This window comes from Mauremys mutica, chromosome 1 (assembly GCF_020497125.1).
Source record: "Mauremys mutica isolate MM-2020 ecotype Southern chromosome 1, ASM2049712v1, whole genome shotgun sequence".
NCBI classification, from domain to species: domain Eukaryota; kingdom Metazoa; phylum Chordata; order Testudines; family Geoemydidae; genus Mauremys; species Mauremys mutica.
The window spans coordinates 184,932,840-184,951,983 of NC_059072.1; the positions used below are offsets into that span (position 1 = coordinate 184,932,840).

General features: G+C 40.3%; 1 protein-coding gene across 4 annotated transcripts in view; it reads left to right on the forward strand.

Moving 5' to 3' along the window:
• ROBO1 (roundabout guidance receptor 1) overlaps positions 1–19,144 on the forward strand; it is a 431,492-nt gene that overhangs the window by 383,912 nt on the left and 28,436 nt on the right. For all 4 annotated transcript variants that reach the window (XM_045002116.1, XM_045002117.1, XM_045002119.1 and 1 more), the window contains 4 exons: positions 5,872–5,914; positions 9,661–9,815; positions 13,971–14,306; positions 16,829–16,936. In XM_045002116.1, the coding sequence (XP_044858051.1) occupies positions 5,872–5,914; positions 9,661–9,815; positions 13,971–14,306; positions 16,829–16,936 (642 nt within the window). The remainder of the gene's footprint in view (positions 1–5,871; positions 5,915–9,660; positions 9,816–13,970; positions 14,307–16,828; positions 16,937–19,144) is intronic.

The window sequence follows — 19,144 nt, forward strand, 5'->3', positions numbered from 1 at the left end:
AAAGCAGCTTTCTGCGTTGTAACTCCTGAGGTGTACACACTGCCAAGCAACTTAGTGTGCAGAAACTGCGCAATTGCAAAAAAAACTACCCCGACGAGAGGTGTACAGTTTTCTGCACTGGGGGTACAGCGCCGCAGTGCCAGTATAGATACCCTGGTTGATTACAGCACTGCGATTGGCCTCCAGGAGGTGTCCCACAATGCCTGTTCTTTCCTCTCTGGTCATTGGTTTGAACTCTACTGCTCTGCACTGAGGTGACGAACCTTAAATTCCCTGTGAATTTTGAAAGTCCCCTTCCTGTTTGCTCGGTGATGCATGCAGTGGTCTCAGCGCATCTTTCCAGGTGATCATGCTGGCTACAGGCAATCCCACACTTGGAGCAATGCGAAACTGCTGGACTTCATCAGCATTTGGGGAGAGGCTGTCCAGTCCCAGCTGCGCTCAAGCTGTAGGAATTATGATACATACCGACAGATTTCATGATGCATGACAGAAAGGGGCCATGACCGGGGCACACTGCAGTGTAGGGTTAAAGTGAGGGAGCTGCGGAAGACCTACCACAAGGTGCGGGAGGCAAACCGCCGCTCCGATGGTGCTCCCGCGAGCTGCCAGTTCTACAAAGAGCTGGATGTAATACTCGTTGGCAACCCCACCTCCACTGCGAAGGCCACTGTGGATACTTCGGTAGCTCGCGTGCCAGTTGAGAGTGGACTGAGCCAGGAGGAGGAAATCTTGGATGAGGATGTGGAGTGGGAGAGGGGACCCAGAGGCAGAGGACGACTCGGAGGTCAGAGATACATGCAGCCAGGAGCTCTTTTCTACCCCGAAGGAGGCTAGCCAGTCACAGCTGCCAGAGCTTGGCGAAGCGGAAACAGAAGCGGAGGCTCCTGGTAAGTGGCTTTGATTTTGGGAATTGCTGAAGCGAGTTGTTGGGGGCAGGAGGGTTGCAGAAAGCAGGCCTGTGTCTGTATGATGCGTGTACCACCGCATGCCTAGTCTGAGCAGTGGATTGACTTCACTTCACGGGAATCTGCCTCCGAGATCTCCACAAAACTCTCATGGAGATACTGGGCAATCCATTGCCACAGGTTCTTCAGCAGAGCTGCTTTGTTTCTTGCCCCATTAAGGATAACTTTCCTGTGCCAGTCTGCCATTGGTGGGGGGCGGGGAACCATTGCTGCACACAGGCGAGCTGCATAAGGACCAGGCAGAAGCTGCAGTTTTGGTGAAGACCCTCCGCTGATTCCCTGTTCACCCTCAGCAGCAAGGTATCTTCCATAATGAACACAGCCTGTGGAAAGGTGGGGACAGGAATGATTATAAAGCCCCCACTACAGTGCTGGCTCTCCCCAAGAGCCACGTGCCCAGTATACAGTACGGTCCTGGAACACTGATTTCCCCTGACCCTGCGGTTACTCACCATTTTGGGGGTCTTGTGGCTCATGTGTGCTTGCCTGGAGTCAGTCAGTCAGTGATAGATACGTGAATAGCGGCTGTGTTTTAAATCACTGATTCAGTGGTCTGTGTGTTGCAAACAATACTGCTTTCGTAAAATGTTGCATTTTGGCTTCACTGATATGATCTTGGGAGCCCAGCCTCCCTCTTTATCGCCGATTGAATGGCTGCGCAGAATTAGAGAGCAGCCACGAAGAACTAAAGAGGACTTCCTGCGTAATGTCATTATGCACTCTGTGGCTGAAAAACAAGAATTGAAGGAGTGGGGGGACAGTGAGAAGAAGGACTGAAAGGAGAACGTGGCGTGCCAGAATGAAGCCACGGAGCGGCTCTTAAATGTTATGGAGCACCAAGCGGACATGCTCCAGGCGTTACTAGCACTGAAAACGGAGCAGCTCCGCACCCTTCCTCCCCTGCAGCCACTGTCACAAAAATCTTTCCCATGCTCCCGCCAGACACCGCCAAACACTCTTATCAATCTCCTGGCTCCAGTCTGTACCCACTGCATTCCACTCCTCCTCCGTTACAGTCTAGCACTGCGCACTCCCAGTATCCACTGCACTCAACACTAAACTCTGCAGTTTAGCCCTGCTGAAGTACAGTACCCACTGCACTGTATTCGAAAGGAGAAGGTTGGGTATGATACCTGGACATACACAAATCTTTAACCATCCCAGGACCCCACATCCTCCTGGACCCTCCCTTCCCCCATTTCCCTCGGTGCTGATGTGTTTTTTTCTTTGTCTCTCTTCTCCGGTTGTTGCTTTTAAATAAAATAATTGTTTTGATTTGAAAGCAATCTATATTCCATTAATTGAAAGCAAACAGAGCCCTACAAAGCAACAGGCATTTTTCTTAAACCTCCATAGTGCATTGTCTGCACTAGTCACAATCACCTCCTAGCATTACAAGCACTGCACTCCCGAGCATAGCAACAAATATTAGTAGCTTTCAGCTTCAAATCACTGCCTCAAGGCATCCCTGATCCTTATGGACCCATGCTGCACCCCTCTAATAGCCCTAGTCTCTCTCAAATTCAGCCTCCAGGCACTGAGCCTCAGTGGTCCAGCCCTGAGTGAAGCTTTCACCCTTCCCTTCACAAATATTATGGAGCCTATAGCATGCATCTACAAGCATAGGAATATTGTCATTAGCCCAGTCCAGCCTCCCATATAAGCAGCACCAGCGGGCCTTTAAATGGCCAAAAGCACACTCAACAGTCATTCTGCACTTGCTCAGCCTGTTGTTGAACCGCTCATTGCTGCTGCTGTTAAGGTGCTCCAAATATGGCTTCATAAGCCATGTCATTAAGGGGTAAGCAGAGTCTTCCAGGATCACAATGGGCATTTAAACTTCCCCTACGGTGATCTTCTGGTCTGGGAAGAAAGTCCCTGCTTGCAGCTTCCTGAACAGGTCAGTGTTCTGAAAGATGCGTTCTTCATGCACCTTTCCGGACCAGCCTGCGTTAATGTCCGTGAAACATCCACAGTGATCCACAAGTGCCTGGCAAACCATTAAGAAATACCCCTTCAGATGAATGTACTCGGTGGCTAGGTAGTCTGGTTCCAGAATTGGAATATGCGTGCCATCTATCGCCCCTCCGTAGTTAGGGAAGCCCATTTGTGCAAAGTCATCCACAATGTCACGCATGTTGCCCAGAGTCACGATCTTTCAGAGCAGGATGCAGGGCCGGCACCAGCCCAGCAAGCAGGTGCTTGGGGCGGCCACGGGGAAGGGGTGGCATATCCGGCTCTTCAGCGGCAATTCGGTGGCAGGTCACTCGGTCCGTCTTGGAGCGAAGGTCTTGCTGCCAAATTGCTGCCAAAGACTGAAGTGGCGGCGGTAGAGCTCCCACAGATCGCGATTGTGGCGGGTTTTTTTTTTTTGCTGCTTGGGGCGGCAAAAATCCTGGAGCTGGCCCTGGCAGGATGTGATTAATGGCCCTGCACACTTCTGTCAACACGAGTCCAGTGGTCTACTTTCCCACTCCCAACTGGTTAGCGACCGACCAGTAGCAGTCTGGAGTAACAAGCTTCCAATCGCCCCGCCCTTCTCCAGTGGCAGGGCAGCTCTCATTCTCATGTCCTTGCACCTCAGGGCTGGGGCAAGCTCATCATGCAGTCCCATGAATGTGGCTTTCCTCATCCAAAAGTTCTGCAGCGACTGCTCATCCTCCCAGATGTGCATGACGATGTGATCCCACCACTCAGTGCTTGTTTCCCTAGCCTGAAAGCTGCATTCCACTGTTGTCAGCACCTCTGTGAATACCACAAGCAATCTCATGTCATAGCTTCTACGCATGGCGAGATCAATGTCGATCTGCTATTACCTTTGTAGTTTAAGGAATAACTCTACTGCCACTCGTGATGTATTAGTGATAGCGAGCAGCATATTGGTCAACAGTGCGAGATCCATTCCTGCAGACCGAAGAGGCAGAGCACGCAGTACAAAAAACATAGAAAGATGGTGCCAAATGCGGACGGAAGTACAGGGATTGCTGGGATGTGAAGCAATTCATCATGGGGCATTGGGACGGGGCCCAGGATGCCCCATGATCCCCTCCACCTTCCCACAACTCTTAGCGGCAGAAGAGGAAGAGATGCTCTGTGGGATAGCTGCCCAGACTGCACTGCTCCGAATACACTGCAAGTGCCACAAGTGTGAACATGGTATTGTTCAGGCAGCTGACAGTGTGAATGCACAACAGCGGTTTCCCTTCAGCGCTCTCTGAGCAGCGCCGTAACTCTGCCAGTGTAGACGTACCCTTAGTCACATTGAGTAGTATCTTACATCACGACTAGTCCCACTGATTTCGCTCACTACTCAACGCGAGGTTAGAACCTGGCCCTCGATGTTTGTGCAGTCCTTGGACATCCAGAGTGGAAACACATGCAAACTATTATTATTATTTAATTAGCTTTACATACAATTTCTAGCACAATCACAGTGCAACATGCTACTGAAACTCTATGGTGTGTTTTAGATTAATTGATAGACATTTTTGCAGTTAGAAATCTAGACATTAAAAGAAAATATTAGAACATATGGGTGTTGCAAGTCATAGCTGCAAATTCAACAACATAAGGAATTTAGAAGAAAAAATCTGAAATACACAATGTAAAAGATTTTAAAAAATCTTTCTTTTTTCCATACATTAGACTCCCAATAGTTAGTTCTATTCAGTTTAAATGGTAACAGGCCTTTTTCTGTAACATTACCTTTAGTAAAAGACTTACCTGTAGCATTGCCTGCTAAGGTTTTAATCCTGTTATTGTAATCACTGCAAGCATTTATCTCTCCCTTGCAGATTCCCAGCTTGGAGTTCTTTTAAAGAGCAGAATTTGGCTGCTTTTTTAAACACATTCCTAGTTAAGAAATGCATAGCCGTAGAATCCATCAGCATTTGCAGTGAAGCTAATCTCCTTAACCCTTTGCCTAACCCACTGCAAACTTAAAAATAGCAAATTTATAGCTCTTCAAACTATTGGTTTATGCCTCTTAAAAACTAACTTTTAACCATGATGCTTTCTGGAAAAAAGCATGCTATTCATATCAACACACATTTTAAAATTTGAATCTGTATGCGTGCCGTCTGTATTCCTGTTTATTCTTAGGAAGTGTTAGCACAAAAATTTCCTGCTAATTTCAAACCAGTCAGACAAACTGATTTATTTATTACAATGAATAAATTAAAATTTGAGATCTAAAAAAGTATTAGAAAAAATCCAATTATAAATTTTTAGAAAATAATACATTTATAAGGACTTTTTAAATATGCACGATGCATAAGTAGAATACGGTGCCCATCAGTAAAACATCACACTCAGTTTGTTTTTTTTATAAGGATGGACATCTGAAAATCACACAGAGCTTTAGTATACTATTAATGTGTAAATACAACATAAGATTTTGCAGTAGGTTGTGATAGAATGAACCATCATTTACACTGGAAATAATAGCTGTATTGCAAAATCAAGGTACCTGTTTAATGTTATCAAGATGATGATAATGTACAATAAAGCTTTAACATCTTTAGCATCAACTCATTCATGAAATAAACAGTGACATAAATTCTTCCCTAGAGTAACCTATTTGAGGTCAGTAGTTACATCAGGGATGAATTTAGCCTCATGCATTACTCCATTCTTGTGTGTGTGTGTGTGTGTGTGTGTGTGTGTGTGTGTGATATAAAGCTTCTGGGGGACTTAAAGTAACACCAGTCAGGTGACCCATCTATAGTGTATGGATTTCTAAATGAAGGAATGACTGCTGAAAGAGTAAGACTCAGTATTCAAACTTAACCGATCAAAATTTAGAGATTCGTTAGAAGGAAACAAAAAGAGATTTTACAGTGCTATTTAAAAAGTCCAAAATGACTATTACATTATTTTCTGTTTTTATCTCTTCATATTTTAGTAACCTATCAGAGAGGAGGAGAGGCTGTAAGCAGTGGAGGCAGGTAATGACATGGTTTATTTTGCAGACTATAAGTTGGATGTAAATACATTTATAAGTGGTGGTATAATGACATACATTTTAGGCATATAGGTCACTGATTTTGCAGATTTCACTGAGAAAATATATGGCTTTTGAAATGTAGCTTTTGGTTCATTTTCATGATTGAATCTTAACATTTTCAGCTGAGTTGCTTTGTTGATCTGTAGAAAAATGCACCCGAAAACAAACAGCAGAGGGAGCACTTTGACTTCAGAATACAAGGTTTACTGATTTAGCAGATGATTAAGGGAGTTAAAGTAATTAAACTGTGGCATTTATGAAGATTAAGAAATATAGCTGGTTCACAGATACTACAAAAGAAAAAAAAACATTCATGGGGAGAAACTTGCTGAAGACAGCAGCACACAAGGTGATTGTATTTAATCTTGCAGTGAATTGCAAAACGGTTAAATCATCACTTGCGAGAGAGAGAGAGAATTATATTGAAGAAATAAAGAGAAATGGGCAGCTTATTAATAAATAGTTCTTTGCTCTCAGAACCTAGTTTAGTTCCAGATTGAGGACACAACTGTAACGTGTTTGCCCGTTTTAGTTTATTGCCTAATGAATGTCAATGGAACACACAATAACCCCAATTTCCTGCTATGTTTCTTCAGAGGATAGAGCAGCAGTGATGACAGGGAGGCACATCATGCATGTGTGACTTCAATAGCACAGCTTGTTTTCTAAATCACGCTCAAGCACACCTTTTTTTCAGCATTAGAGGTTAAGGTATTGGCACAGTATGGTAGCAAGCCTTTAAATCTCAGCAAACATCTAGATAAATAAATTCCTACCCTTCCCCTCCCTTCTGCTCTTGGCACTGCCCTGTAGTCCTTACCTTGCAAGAATATACCAAAATCTGATAGAGATAAAGATTAGACATATGAAGACATGAAGATTAACATTCAGTTTTCTAATATTTTTTAATTGACAAGCCTGTAAATAACTATAGGCCACTATAGTTTGTTTGCTGCCCTTGCACAGGGGCAGAGGGGTCCTCTCTTTTCCTTTGCATGACTGTTTAACACAATAGCAGTCCTTCCCCTCCCTATGCTAATAAATGTTATTGCCTCTGTAGAGCAAGGTAGCTAAAGAGCAGTGGGGAAGAGGCAAGGCAATGACTCTTCTCCCTTCTGTAATGGCCTGCAGAGCTGGCCTGGCACATCAGAGACTATTCTGCACAAGCGGCACTGAAGAGCTGTGTTTCTGTACCATGTACAGTCTCCCTGATGCTCCTGCTGGAGCAGTGTGGCTCTGTGCTGCCCCAGTTTTGTAGCTAAATGCCTTAACCTAAAATCTCCCTCATAAAACCTCTCCCCTTTTAGGGCTAGAGATGCATCATACTTATTTTGATAAATATATTTTCATCTCATCAGTTCAGATTTTACAAGTGATCAAGCCAGGAAATATTGCCTGTGGCATATGTTCATTTCTTTGCTCACCTGAGCATATAGTATATTGCACAATACTTTGGCGCACAGGAAACACATTTGATCGATTTTTGAAGCAGTGTAGTTTCTGGCATAAAATCTTTACGCTGAGTTCCAAACCCTCAAGCTCAGACTCCCACTTTCCCTGCATAAAATATATTTGTAAGGCTTTTGAGAGGCTCAGCATCCGCCCCCATCCTACATAGTATATAAAAGGTGCTGTCTTCTAACATTCAGAAATGTGAAGTATTTCAAAATAGCATCCACTTCTGTGGATCTGGTAATGCTGTGGATAATATTCACTGTCCTTGCACAAAGCTCAAGTAATTGTTTCTCTGCAAAGGTTGAGGAGTATGGAATTCATCCACCCAAGCGGTGGGCAAGCTGTGGGGCTGACGCTCAAACTTTTCCTGGTCACTATTCCAGCCAGTGGGCTGGAGTAGCAGCTTCTATTACCATATACCTTGTTACACGGTATTTCTGAAACCTGGATTGACATTACAATCGCTCCACCCACTTTCCTCCCGGTTGGCATGAGTGAAGTGTAGACTTCCCCTCTGCAGTATTCAGAAAGTGCAGAGACAAAAGGAGAGGCCTTTTTGGCTGCTCCAACCCCAGCTCCCGTACAGAGACCCTTCTTAGGACTTGAAAGGTGCAGAGAGGCTTATCCCATCCTTGTGTACCCGAGGTGATTTTCAGTCTATATGCAGAGCTCTAGGCAAGCCATGGACAGGAATGACAAATCAGCTGCACTGCCCAAAAAACTAAACAACAGCACATTTATTTCATATTTACAAAGAAAATAAATCCGTAAAAATATGTTTGCCTAGTACATGTTCACTGGTTTGTCTGATAGTAAGTCATGCCTCATCAACTCATATGCTAAATTGTCAGATGGTGCATACAGCATAGAAATATATATACAGCAGATACATATTTTAATGCTGTTCTAGGAATCAGACGTAAGCCCATGGCACTGGCAGACTGGATACCCCATAACTAACTGCTGGTGCAGTTTGCAGTCTCAATTTCCAGTTTAAAGGGATTAACATATTTTACTTGAAAAAGCATTATATCCACTATTTTCACAATAGATACCTATTTTTTCTGGACTCAGTGACTAACTTTTATGCTGTTTACAATGGTAGCCCTTAAAATTTGCCCATTATGCCCGTGTTAAATAGTTATGTTCCTTTTGTTTCTGAAGCCTTCCCCTCTAGTTCCGTATACCTACCTGTATTACTGTAGGAAATCATTCAAACGCAGCAATGGCTGAGATTATCTAACTTCAAATACTTATTTAGTTATCAGAAGCAATTGTCAGGTTTTTAAGGGTCACTGCTGTATGTGAAGCTTTGTAATATGCACAATGTTGTCAGTGGAAAAAACAGTATGTGGGCTGGAGTTTCAACAAAACATTCATCAAAGTTTATTTAGTGCTCACTAGAAAACCTGCAATAACTTGGAAACCATGCAGCTGGATTACAAATCTTTTAGCTGATGACATGATATATCGTCCAATATTCAGCCAACATACAGCATTGCAGACTTGTGATTTTCAAAGGTGCTGAGCATTCACAATTCCTGTGGACTTCAGTAGGAGCTGCTTGTGTTCCACAATTTTTGTTAAAAAAGTTTAGTTTTTTAAAAATTTCCAATTTTTCCATCAGAACCCCCCTATTTTTGTCTTTGTTGTTTTCCCTCCTTCCTCTTCCTTTTTTACCTTCAACAACCCCCACTTGTTTTTGTGTCCCCCCCCCCATTTTTTCCATGTTGCCACTGAAAATTGGGGAAAAATTGAAAAACACTAAAGTTCAGTTTTCAGATTGTTGATGAAAAATCAGAAAATTTAATAAAATTCTAAATTTTCCATGGAAACATTCTTACCCTTTCTCAACAAGGCCTACTGTTTGTTAATACCCATATGATGATCAAAACATTGTGTTGGTTTCTCTCTACCATAATTTACCAAAGAATAACAACATTTTATGGAGATGTCTGGGAGTCATTACATATACCAATTCTTCTTCTTCTTTTGTATGGCAAGACAAGTGAATAGCAGTGTTCAAAGAACTAAGTCCAGATTAGTGGATAGATACCAATTAAAATATATTTTATAAGAGATGTGATAAGTATGAATTGCCTAAACCTTTACTACTTATAGTGAAAACTTTTTAATGTTAGACAGCCTTTTGAGAAGAGCATAGGAATCAGTTTAATAACACTGTTGCTTAATTTATGAAATTACCATACTTTTTTTTTTTTTTTTAAAAAGACCAGGACTTCTAAACATCAGTGAACCTGCCCCTCAACCATGGCTAGCAGATACATGGCCCAACACTGGTAACAATCACAATGACTGCTCCATCAACTGCTGCACCTCAGCCAATGGAAACAGTGATAGCAACCTCACAACGTACAGTCGACCAGGTTAGATACTTTTACTAGTTAACAAGAGGCCTGTTTTACACTGTATTCTTACAACCAGTCTCATTCATACTTCTGCAGAGTTAGTTTTAGTCCCTTATCATGCATGTTGTAGCAGACTGTGTCCAGAATTTCATCAGACTGAAGATAGGCCATAAAATATTATGTGTTGGTTTGACAGCTATAGTATTTGGCCCAGAGGTTGGTACTGGGGACCTCTAGAGATAAAATCATGAGGTGCTACACTTTGAGCTAAAGAGCCAAGACTGTGTACCTAGAGGCAGTAACTACTTGTATTGGCATGGAGGAGGACCTGTTTCCACCAGTAGATTACAATACCACATGTAATTTTAAACTTTGTTTTATGTGCCAGCATAGTTCAGAGCTCCCACTTCATTCTGTACAGCTGCAGCTGCTAAACCTGGGTTGACTGATTCTCCAGATGGTTTTATTAGCCCAGTTCCTCTTGCTGCTACTGCCACGTTTGCCCACCAAGGTGTCTCTCCATTACGGTGCCCCCAAAATCACTGCACCTTAAACACAAGCTAAATGGGTCTGTTAATTGATACAAACCTGGTTTAGTCCGTGGAAGACCTAAACTTACTGCAAAACTAGGTCTGAATGAACTCATTCTAATCAAATAAGAAACAACCTGAATTGGCTCCCAAAAGTCAAACTGAACTCAAAATTTCTTGAGTTTGAAAAGTCCAAATAAATTTTATTTTTGTCGCAGATCTGCACTTCCTAATATTGACTAGGACCAGAATTAGAAACGCCAACATGTTACTGGAGAGCTTTTCATGCCTATTCCTGGGATGACCAGAAACAAGAAATGCCTTATCATATCAAAGTCTGCTCATATGAGATTTCTAGTCTAGTTTTGCACAATCACACCTTTTGTTGTTCACTCATTGCTATGCCAAACTCTTTCATTTGGGTGACTGGGTGTTGTATTGTTTGTTTGTTTGTTTGTCTGTGAAGATTATATTATAGAGAACAACTAATTATGTTGACTCTGGAAAGCAAAATATAAAATGTAGGGATAAATCGAGGCTCTTGGGAGCAAGGGCAGCACAAGGAGGGCAACAAAAGCATGTCAATGGCTGAACACTTTAGAGGGAGACATTATGGGTGAATAATGCCTCCTGCTTTCCGGTGGTGCACGCTGGTTGGAATAGACCAGGAAGCCGCACTTGCTACACATTTAAAAAAAAATAGAACTGATATTCTCTTTACTCTGACCGAATTGCCAGAGAGTCGGGAGTGGGAATCTTTGTCCACTTCCCTACCCAATCAGACGCATCCCTTCTTGGGCATGGAGCACTGCCAGTAACACTGGTTGGCCTTCACTGTTTGCATTTCCCATCACTTTGCAGTCAAGTTTTGACTGCCTGCAATGTGGAAGCATTGGAGAGATATGGTGTTCCCTCTAAGTCTAATGTAATTACTGCAAGGCCAGCCATAAACTGATGATGGTCACTCGCTTAGTCCAGTATCTTGTTTGACAGTGACCGGTACCAGTTGCTTCAAAGGAAGGTATGAGATTTCTAATAAGAGACTTGTGAAATAATGTGCACGTGGATTACATTATTACAAGTACCTAGATAGGAAGGGGATTTCTGATAATAAAGGGCTCTTTAATCTAGCAGACAAAGTCATACCAAGGTCCATTGGCTGGAAGATGAAGCCAGACTAATTCAGACTAGAAATAAGGCACACATTTTTAATAGTGAGGGTAATAATCACGAACAATTTACTGAGGAATGTGGTGGATTCTCTATCACTTTATCGTTAAATCCCAACTCTCTCTCTAAATCTAAATCTTTCTAAAATATATGCTGTAGCTCAACTGGAAGTTATGGGTTTGATGCAGGAATCATTTGGCAAAATTCTATGGTCTTGGTTATACAGGAGGTCAGAATTGATTATCATAACGATCCCTTCTGGGCTTAATATCTATGAATCTTCTTAACCCCTTCAGTTTGTAGTTGTCTTATGCCCTGAAGCACAAAGGCTTATATCCCTCTTATATAAAAATGTAACTAATTACCCATGTATATTTCTAATATAATCTTATAAGTATTGTACTGAATAGGAAACCTACTTTATAGGAACAGCTTCTTTGTAAAAGTAGTGGGGAATATAAAATTCCCATTTGATAAAATACATTTTCTGTTATATAGGTAAGCAAACATTTGTACAGATAGATACTTTCTAGGAAGACATCCTTATAGGTATAGCTTATGAATGGGCCTACAGTAGTATGTACTATATTGATTATTGCCCTTCACAAAAAAAAAATCAGATCCAGCAGAAGAAGAAAGCAAATACAAATATTTTTAGAATGACCTTAAAAGAAAATCAAAATAGATCAGGAGGCATGAGTAATAACAGATATACTGGAAGGTAACAAAGGAGGCATAAAAAGGCAGAAGTTGCATGAAGAGGAGGAGGAAAGAATAGCAGCATTGCTGTAGGTGATCATGAAAAAAAGTAAAGGGAGAGGCAAAAATGAAAAAAAAAAAAGTAACAAGTCAAGAAGTTGAAGAGTATGTAGAGGGATAAATAAATAACAGCTCACATATGAAAGAAAAATAAATCAAAGGGTAAAATCTTTTTTTTAAAATTGAAGCTGAAGGGCATGAAGTTTGCAGTGAATAAGTTGTATGTAATGGCATGTACTGCTCACATCCCTTAACCATTACAGTGGGGATGAATTATTTTATTTTTGTATTTTACTGCTTTTACACAGAAATTTTTTTCCTGAAAGAAGTGTGAATGTTAGAGAATGTTTTGGAAATGTACATGTGCATTTCATAGAATGTAGAAGCTAAATCCAAAAATGCTTCCTTAATTTTACTCACTATTTTCGCTGGAGTTTGCCCTGACTAAGGACTTTGGGATTTGTCCCTAGGTTAACACACAGCAGTTACATTTTGTTAAAAGAGCAACTATCTTCTTGGTAATTATGTAATTACCATTACATATACAAATTGGTAAATGATAACACACATTTAACGGTCATTCTGTGCTGGTTTCCTAATAACCTCATATATACAGATCTGCTAACCCTGTTACTAGTACTCACCACCCTTCCGGTGGATTGGATATAGAAGGGAAACAAATGCTGTGAAAGTAACGTCTATGCTGGTCACAGGGAAGCACATGGGGTTCCTGAAGGACAAGAATGCCGATCCAGCATTTAATACCAGGGCTGAGTTCTAGAATTGTGGTTACAATGTCAGCACAAGCCTGATTACTGTGAGGCTGTCACTGAGTGCTAACTTCGTGGCAAGGTAACTACTAGGAGGGTGAATTCACTTCTATTTATACTGAATAAAGTGCCAGAGGCAATAGTATGTATGACTAAGAAGACCCAAAGTAATTATGATTAGCATGTGGTGCAACCCTTCCAAGAATGCTTTCTTGTCTTTTTCTTTGAAGCTCATACATGTTTTTGTGCTAGAATGCAGTGTTCTATTGAAGTCTTGTTAAACAGGTTCTGAGACCCCTTTCATAATGTACTATATCTCTTCATTAATGATTTCTACCTCTGTATAACCATCGTTTTTTCTTTCCATAAAGACCTCTTTTTATTTGTCTGAAGTCTTACAGGATTTAAAATGTCGTGTGTTGAATGTGGACATGAGATAGTTGTTTTGTATTTTTGCTCCAACTCACAAGTGTTTTTTATTTACTCACACAAATTGTTTTAAGTATGCTCAATTGTGTTTTTAATTATTAAGATGCCAAAATTGTTTTGAGGATAGTGCCCAAAAATTAAAATGTTCATATTGCCAACCTAAGAGCAACAGAAAAGACATAAACATTATTGTAGGGACAAATTTAGCAGAATTGAATTTGCAGGGGAGCCAAACAGAGGAGTTTACTTTGGATCTGGAGAATTGTATAACATGGAGAAATAAATGAGAACTAACAAAATTCTCTGAACCCATGTTTTTTGTATAGTAACCTAAAAGGTAAATAAACTTCAATGGGTTATTTATTTATAAGTTATATTATTACAGCCACATTTCTGCTGCATAGAATCAGGTCATATAGTTGTGCACAAAAATATTTGTAAAGTGTATTGCACATGAAGATATAGCGAGTAACTGAACAGAATGACCTTTTCTTTTTCCTTCCCCCTGTGGTTAGCTGATTGTATAGCAAATTACAACAACCAGCTGGAAAGCAAGCAAACAAACCTGATGCTGCCTGAGTCAACTGTTTATGGTGATGTGGACTTGAGCAACAAAATCAATGAGATGAAAACCTTCAATAGCCCAAATCTAAAGGATGGAAGATTTGTCAACCAACCTGGGCAGCCCACTCCTTATGCAACCACTCAGCTCATCCAATCAAGCATCAGCAATAATGTTAACAGCGGCAGTGGGGATACAAATGAGAAACACTGGAAACCCTCTGTTCAGCAAAAACAAGAGGTTGCACCCATACAGTACAACATTATGGAGCAAAACAAATTAAACAAAGGTGAAGAGCTTTTTGCTTTTTAACTCTTGTTTATTCATCAGATGATCGTCAGCCTTCTGGTGCTGGGAGTCCAAAGCTTGTCAGGACTAGTAAACGTAAACCTCTCTGGTGCTTCTTGCTTATTCCTTTGTAGATTTAGAAATTCCCAGTAAACTGTGTCAAAGAGTTAATTAGCACTCCAATAACCTTCGAAGATTGAATTTATTATAACAAATAACTAGCTGCAACTTTAAAGAGAATTAAATAAAATATATTTTCATATGAGTTTGTGATTAATTTAAATTTAATAGTAGGTACTTAATTGGTTAGGACAGAGACAAGATCTTTTATTCATAAGATCAATGCATGGTAGTCACATTATACTCTACCTTAAATTTTAAATAGATCAACATCCCCTTATCAGTCGTGAATAGAGGCAGGCTAATTAAATCTACATCTTCATGTAAACAAATGGAATTTTTGCACATCAAACTGTGTAAAATTATATTGTATTGTACACTGGGGACAGAAATGGACCAATCCAATTAATTTTAGCTTTATACCTAGCAAGCCTCCAATTCATATTGAGAGGGGATGCTGTGGAAATTTTTTTTCCTTTGTTCTGACTGCAGTTTATGGGTTCAGAAGCTAAAAATAAATTGATTTCAGTGTAAACTTGAAACATCAGAATGTACTTTTATGGCCTTAGGGGCACGTTACTCCAATGTGATATGTGTGACTTGGAAGAAATAGGTATGTGATTTCTTGCTAGTCTTCAGGCTACCGTGCAACCTGCTTTAATAACCTGATTTGCAAAGCAGTGCCTCTAAGAATTGGATCCATTCTACCTGTGAACTTTTTGAACAGATCATTGTAACTTGTATGATCACATAGTGATATTGAAAATGTGTCCAGCAAAAAGACGTTTCATTACGGAAGGTTGATTTCATCTATTTCCTACCAGACCTTTTTACCCACAGAGTAGTTGAGAGGGCCATATAAAATGTGACACCGCCTTTTGATACAACCAAGTCAAAGGGAAAATTCATTTTTGTCTGGCTCCAAGCTGTAGTGTGAGGGGTTTATCTTTTTGTAATTATGCTTATGCACTCACTTTTCTGTGATGACCTTATGTATTCCATTTCAGTTTCAGAATTAAAATGTTTGGATTTTATGACCAAGAAGACATTGTCTCTTTCAGATGGTATATATTACAGCTGCACATTTTCTAGCATATTGTGCTATGAAAAGACCCCATTAAAGCATTGTCTGCTGACAGTCATATATACATATTTCAGTGTTGAATTATTGTTTATCCTCTGTGTAAATAGACATGGAATGCAGGGCTTCAGCATGAAGTGTGGAATTCAGCTAGACTGAGAAACTATTACAGAATACATTCTGGTGTGGGATTTACCATTTTGCTCCTTTTTTTTCTCCCCATGCTTACATTATCAAAAGCATGTCTGCAGCAGATGGGGACTGGATTCTTAGCTACTTTGTATAGGGGTTTTTTATGAGTCAATAGTCTGATCTTGGATTTCTTATTTCCTAAGTCAAAACCATCTTGCTGACAATTTTACCTATAGCTTTTATAATGAGAAATAACCATTCTGGTGAGTTCCATGCTGTGCTTCATTGTCAGTACTATATGTCCAATGGTTCTGTTTATGTCTTTATTTTATTTGGTCTATGAAAAGCAACTCATCTCCTTGCAAGTCTTCTGTAAATTATACACACTTCTTAAGCAAGAAAACATTGTATTGTCTGATGAACATTTTATCCTTGAGAAATTTTCGTAGCTCTGATTGCCAAATCTAGCATTTAAAAATAAAATCCCTGTAATTAAATGTTCATCCAAAGCTTCAGAATTGGATAGGCCAGTTATTGTAGCTGTTAATAGTAAAAACTGTGTCAGCACTATCTGGCAGTCTTCCTGGATACTATAGAGACATTGGACCAAGTTCTCTGCTGGTGTAAACTGACTTCAGTGGAATTTGGGACTTGAGCATGCCACAGGCACTGTGCCTAGGGTTGAATTTCACCCTAAGTGTATGTCCACCCTGCAATTGGACAACTGCAGCTGGCCCATGCCAGTTGATTTGGGCTCACAGGGCTTGGGCTAAGGGGCTGTAGCCTGAGCTCTGGCATCCTCCTGCGTCGCAGGGTCCTAGAGCCCAGGCTTGAGCACAAACATCTACACTGCAATTAAACAGTCCCTTAGCCACGAGCACTACAAGCTCAACTCAGCTTGCAGAGGCCAACCACAATGTGTCCAGGTGCAGTGCAGACATATCCTTAATGACCATGGACCTTTTCTTGGTGTAGCTACTGAGTTGCCCTAAAACTCTGGAAACCTGTGAGTAATAGAAATTAAAGGAAAAGATAGGAGCAAAACAAATATGGGGAGGGTTAAAAGATTTCTCCCCCGCCCATGCTTCCTCATCAACATGTTCAGTGGGTCTTTTTGTGTGTTATGAAGCAGAAATATACAGGAAATAGTTTATGTGAAGGGAATATTAACTGTATTATTAAACCTACAGATTACAGAGTAAATGACAATAATGCTCCAACTATTCCATACAACCAGTCCTATGACCAGAATACAGGAGGGTCCTACAACAGTTCAGATCGGGGGAGTAGTACATCTGGTGAGTATATCCATACCAAGCTACAGTCTGCTAAAATAAAATATGATTCTATTACTGTTACCATATTTGATGGAACTGTATATGTAGTCAGTATTAATGGCCTGATTTACGGAACTGCTGAGCATCCACATCTCCCATTGGAGGAAATACAACAGCAACTCTGTTGGGTCAGAATTAACTTCCATAATCTATGGTTGCCTCCTTTTTACTACTTAAAATAAAGTATCGGCTGGTTGATTAATGCCATCTAGAATTGTGAAAGCCATATACTGCAGTATACTTTGGATTTCCTATCTTGGGTCCTCCACCGTTTGACATCTTGGCCTCCCAATAGCCAATTCTGTACAAAAGTCCTTCTCAGAATTTCAAAGAAAGCTGGATATAAACCCACATACTTCCCTTTCTCTTCCCATCCCTAGGCACCAACCAAAAAACTACTTTGTTAGTGTATATTGCACTTACTGAAAACACCAGAACATTTGTTTTATGCATATCAAAACTAATTTCAGTAAATTTTGCATCTGTAATTTTTTAACTCTGATACCATACAATTTGGTTGAAAGAACTGAAAAAAATCCTGTTTTTATTTACACCGACTCAGTGACTATTTATCAAAATTAATTTTACTGATAATTCAGATTTAGACAGTAGAGAATTAATGAAGAATTTTGTTTCTCACAGTGCCTTTCATATGCAGAGTATCAAAGAGCCCTTTGCAAAAGACTTCCTTGCAAAGAAACCTTGTTCTTCCTTACCTTTTGCTTTCACCTGGAGTGGCCCAATTGCCTTTTTCTTAACCTGTGTTTGATCTTAATCTAACACAGATTAAGATCAAACACTAACTCTACTAACTAGTCAAACACTAACTAACACTACTCTGGCAATGTAAATGTGTTTTAGTGTAAATGGGGCCCAGTATTTTCTGTCTTCAGGTGGTCTGCCTGGTACTCTCTACTGTTTATTTGGGGTATAGTGATATCCCCAAATAATAGCAAGCCTCTTAAACCTCCAGAATTCCCAGAAAGAACCTTCTGGCAGTGGGCAGCTTGCCCAATTCTATAGCAGCAGGATTTTCTGAATCCCAGTTCTACAGCATTCAGACTAGAAACACAAAGCAATACCTCTCAGGGGATACGAACCCATGTGAATTAAGAGTGGGGGGCATATTATTTACCGTGCTGACACTTAATATGTTTATTCATAACAATGACAAATTATAGCCCTACACCAAGGACTCCAGCAGGAATGAAACAACGTGACCAGAGCAATAAATTAATTGTGCTGAATCTAATGTATCTCTCTCTCTCTCTCTCTCTCTCTCTCTCTCTCTCTCTCTCTCTCTCTCTCTCTCTCACACACACACACACACACACACACACACACACACACACACACACACACACACACACTCACACACACACTCACACACACACACTGGAGGATAAGGAACAAAATGCAGATTATGGTCTCCTTGGGACAATTAGGGTCCTGCTTGACACAATATGGTACTGATGTACCAGTAAAACAATAGTGAACAGCTAAAACATACTGGTACATAGCCGTCAATGTGGAGCAATAATGAGCTGAAATATTGTCCATAGGAACACAATCTAGAAGACAGTGGCACAATTACACAATAACTTCAACATCGTTAATTATGTGGCTAGGGTAAACTATGCTAGATATTGAAAGAAAAACTTCTGCTTACCTAAGGAAGTTAATATGAAGAAGAATCATTTCAAAATTTCTATCATTTTTAAAAAAAAGAAATTAAACTAATAACTGTTTTCAAAGAGTTAATAATAAAATGACAAAGTATACAAATTAACACAGAGAAAATGTAGAGTTAATTTTGATTACAGATAGTATTCTAGTCAAAATGCAGCACCTGAATAATTGGTGAGTAAAGCTGGATTGCTGGTAAAGCTGGATTGTTAAAGCTACATCATTCTACTATAAGCCATAATTTCTCATTAACAATATCTGAAAACATTCACACCATACTTCATCAGGGTTTTTTTTTTTAGTTATTTTAGTTCTTCCAGCAATTATTTTCAACTCCACCTGCCATTCAGACTAAAATTAGTAATTTCATTGTGCCTAAAACATTTCAGTGAACATATACAAATTGCATATATTCAGTGACTTAATGCAACAGTGGAACTTTAATAGATCATATCTGTATCCTATTGTATTTTAGGTTCCAGC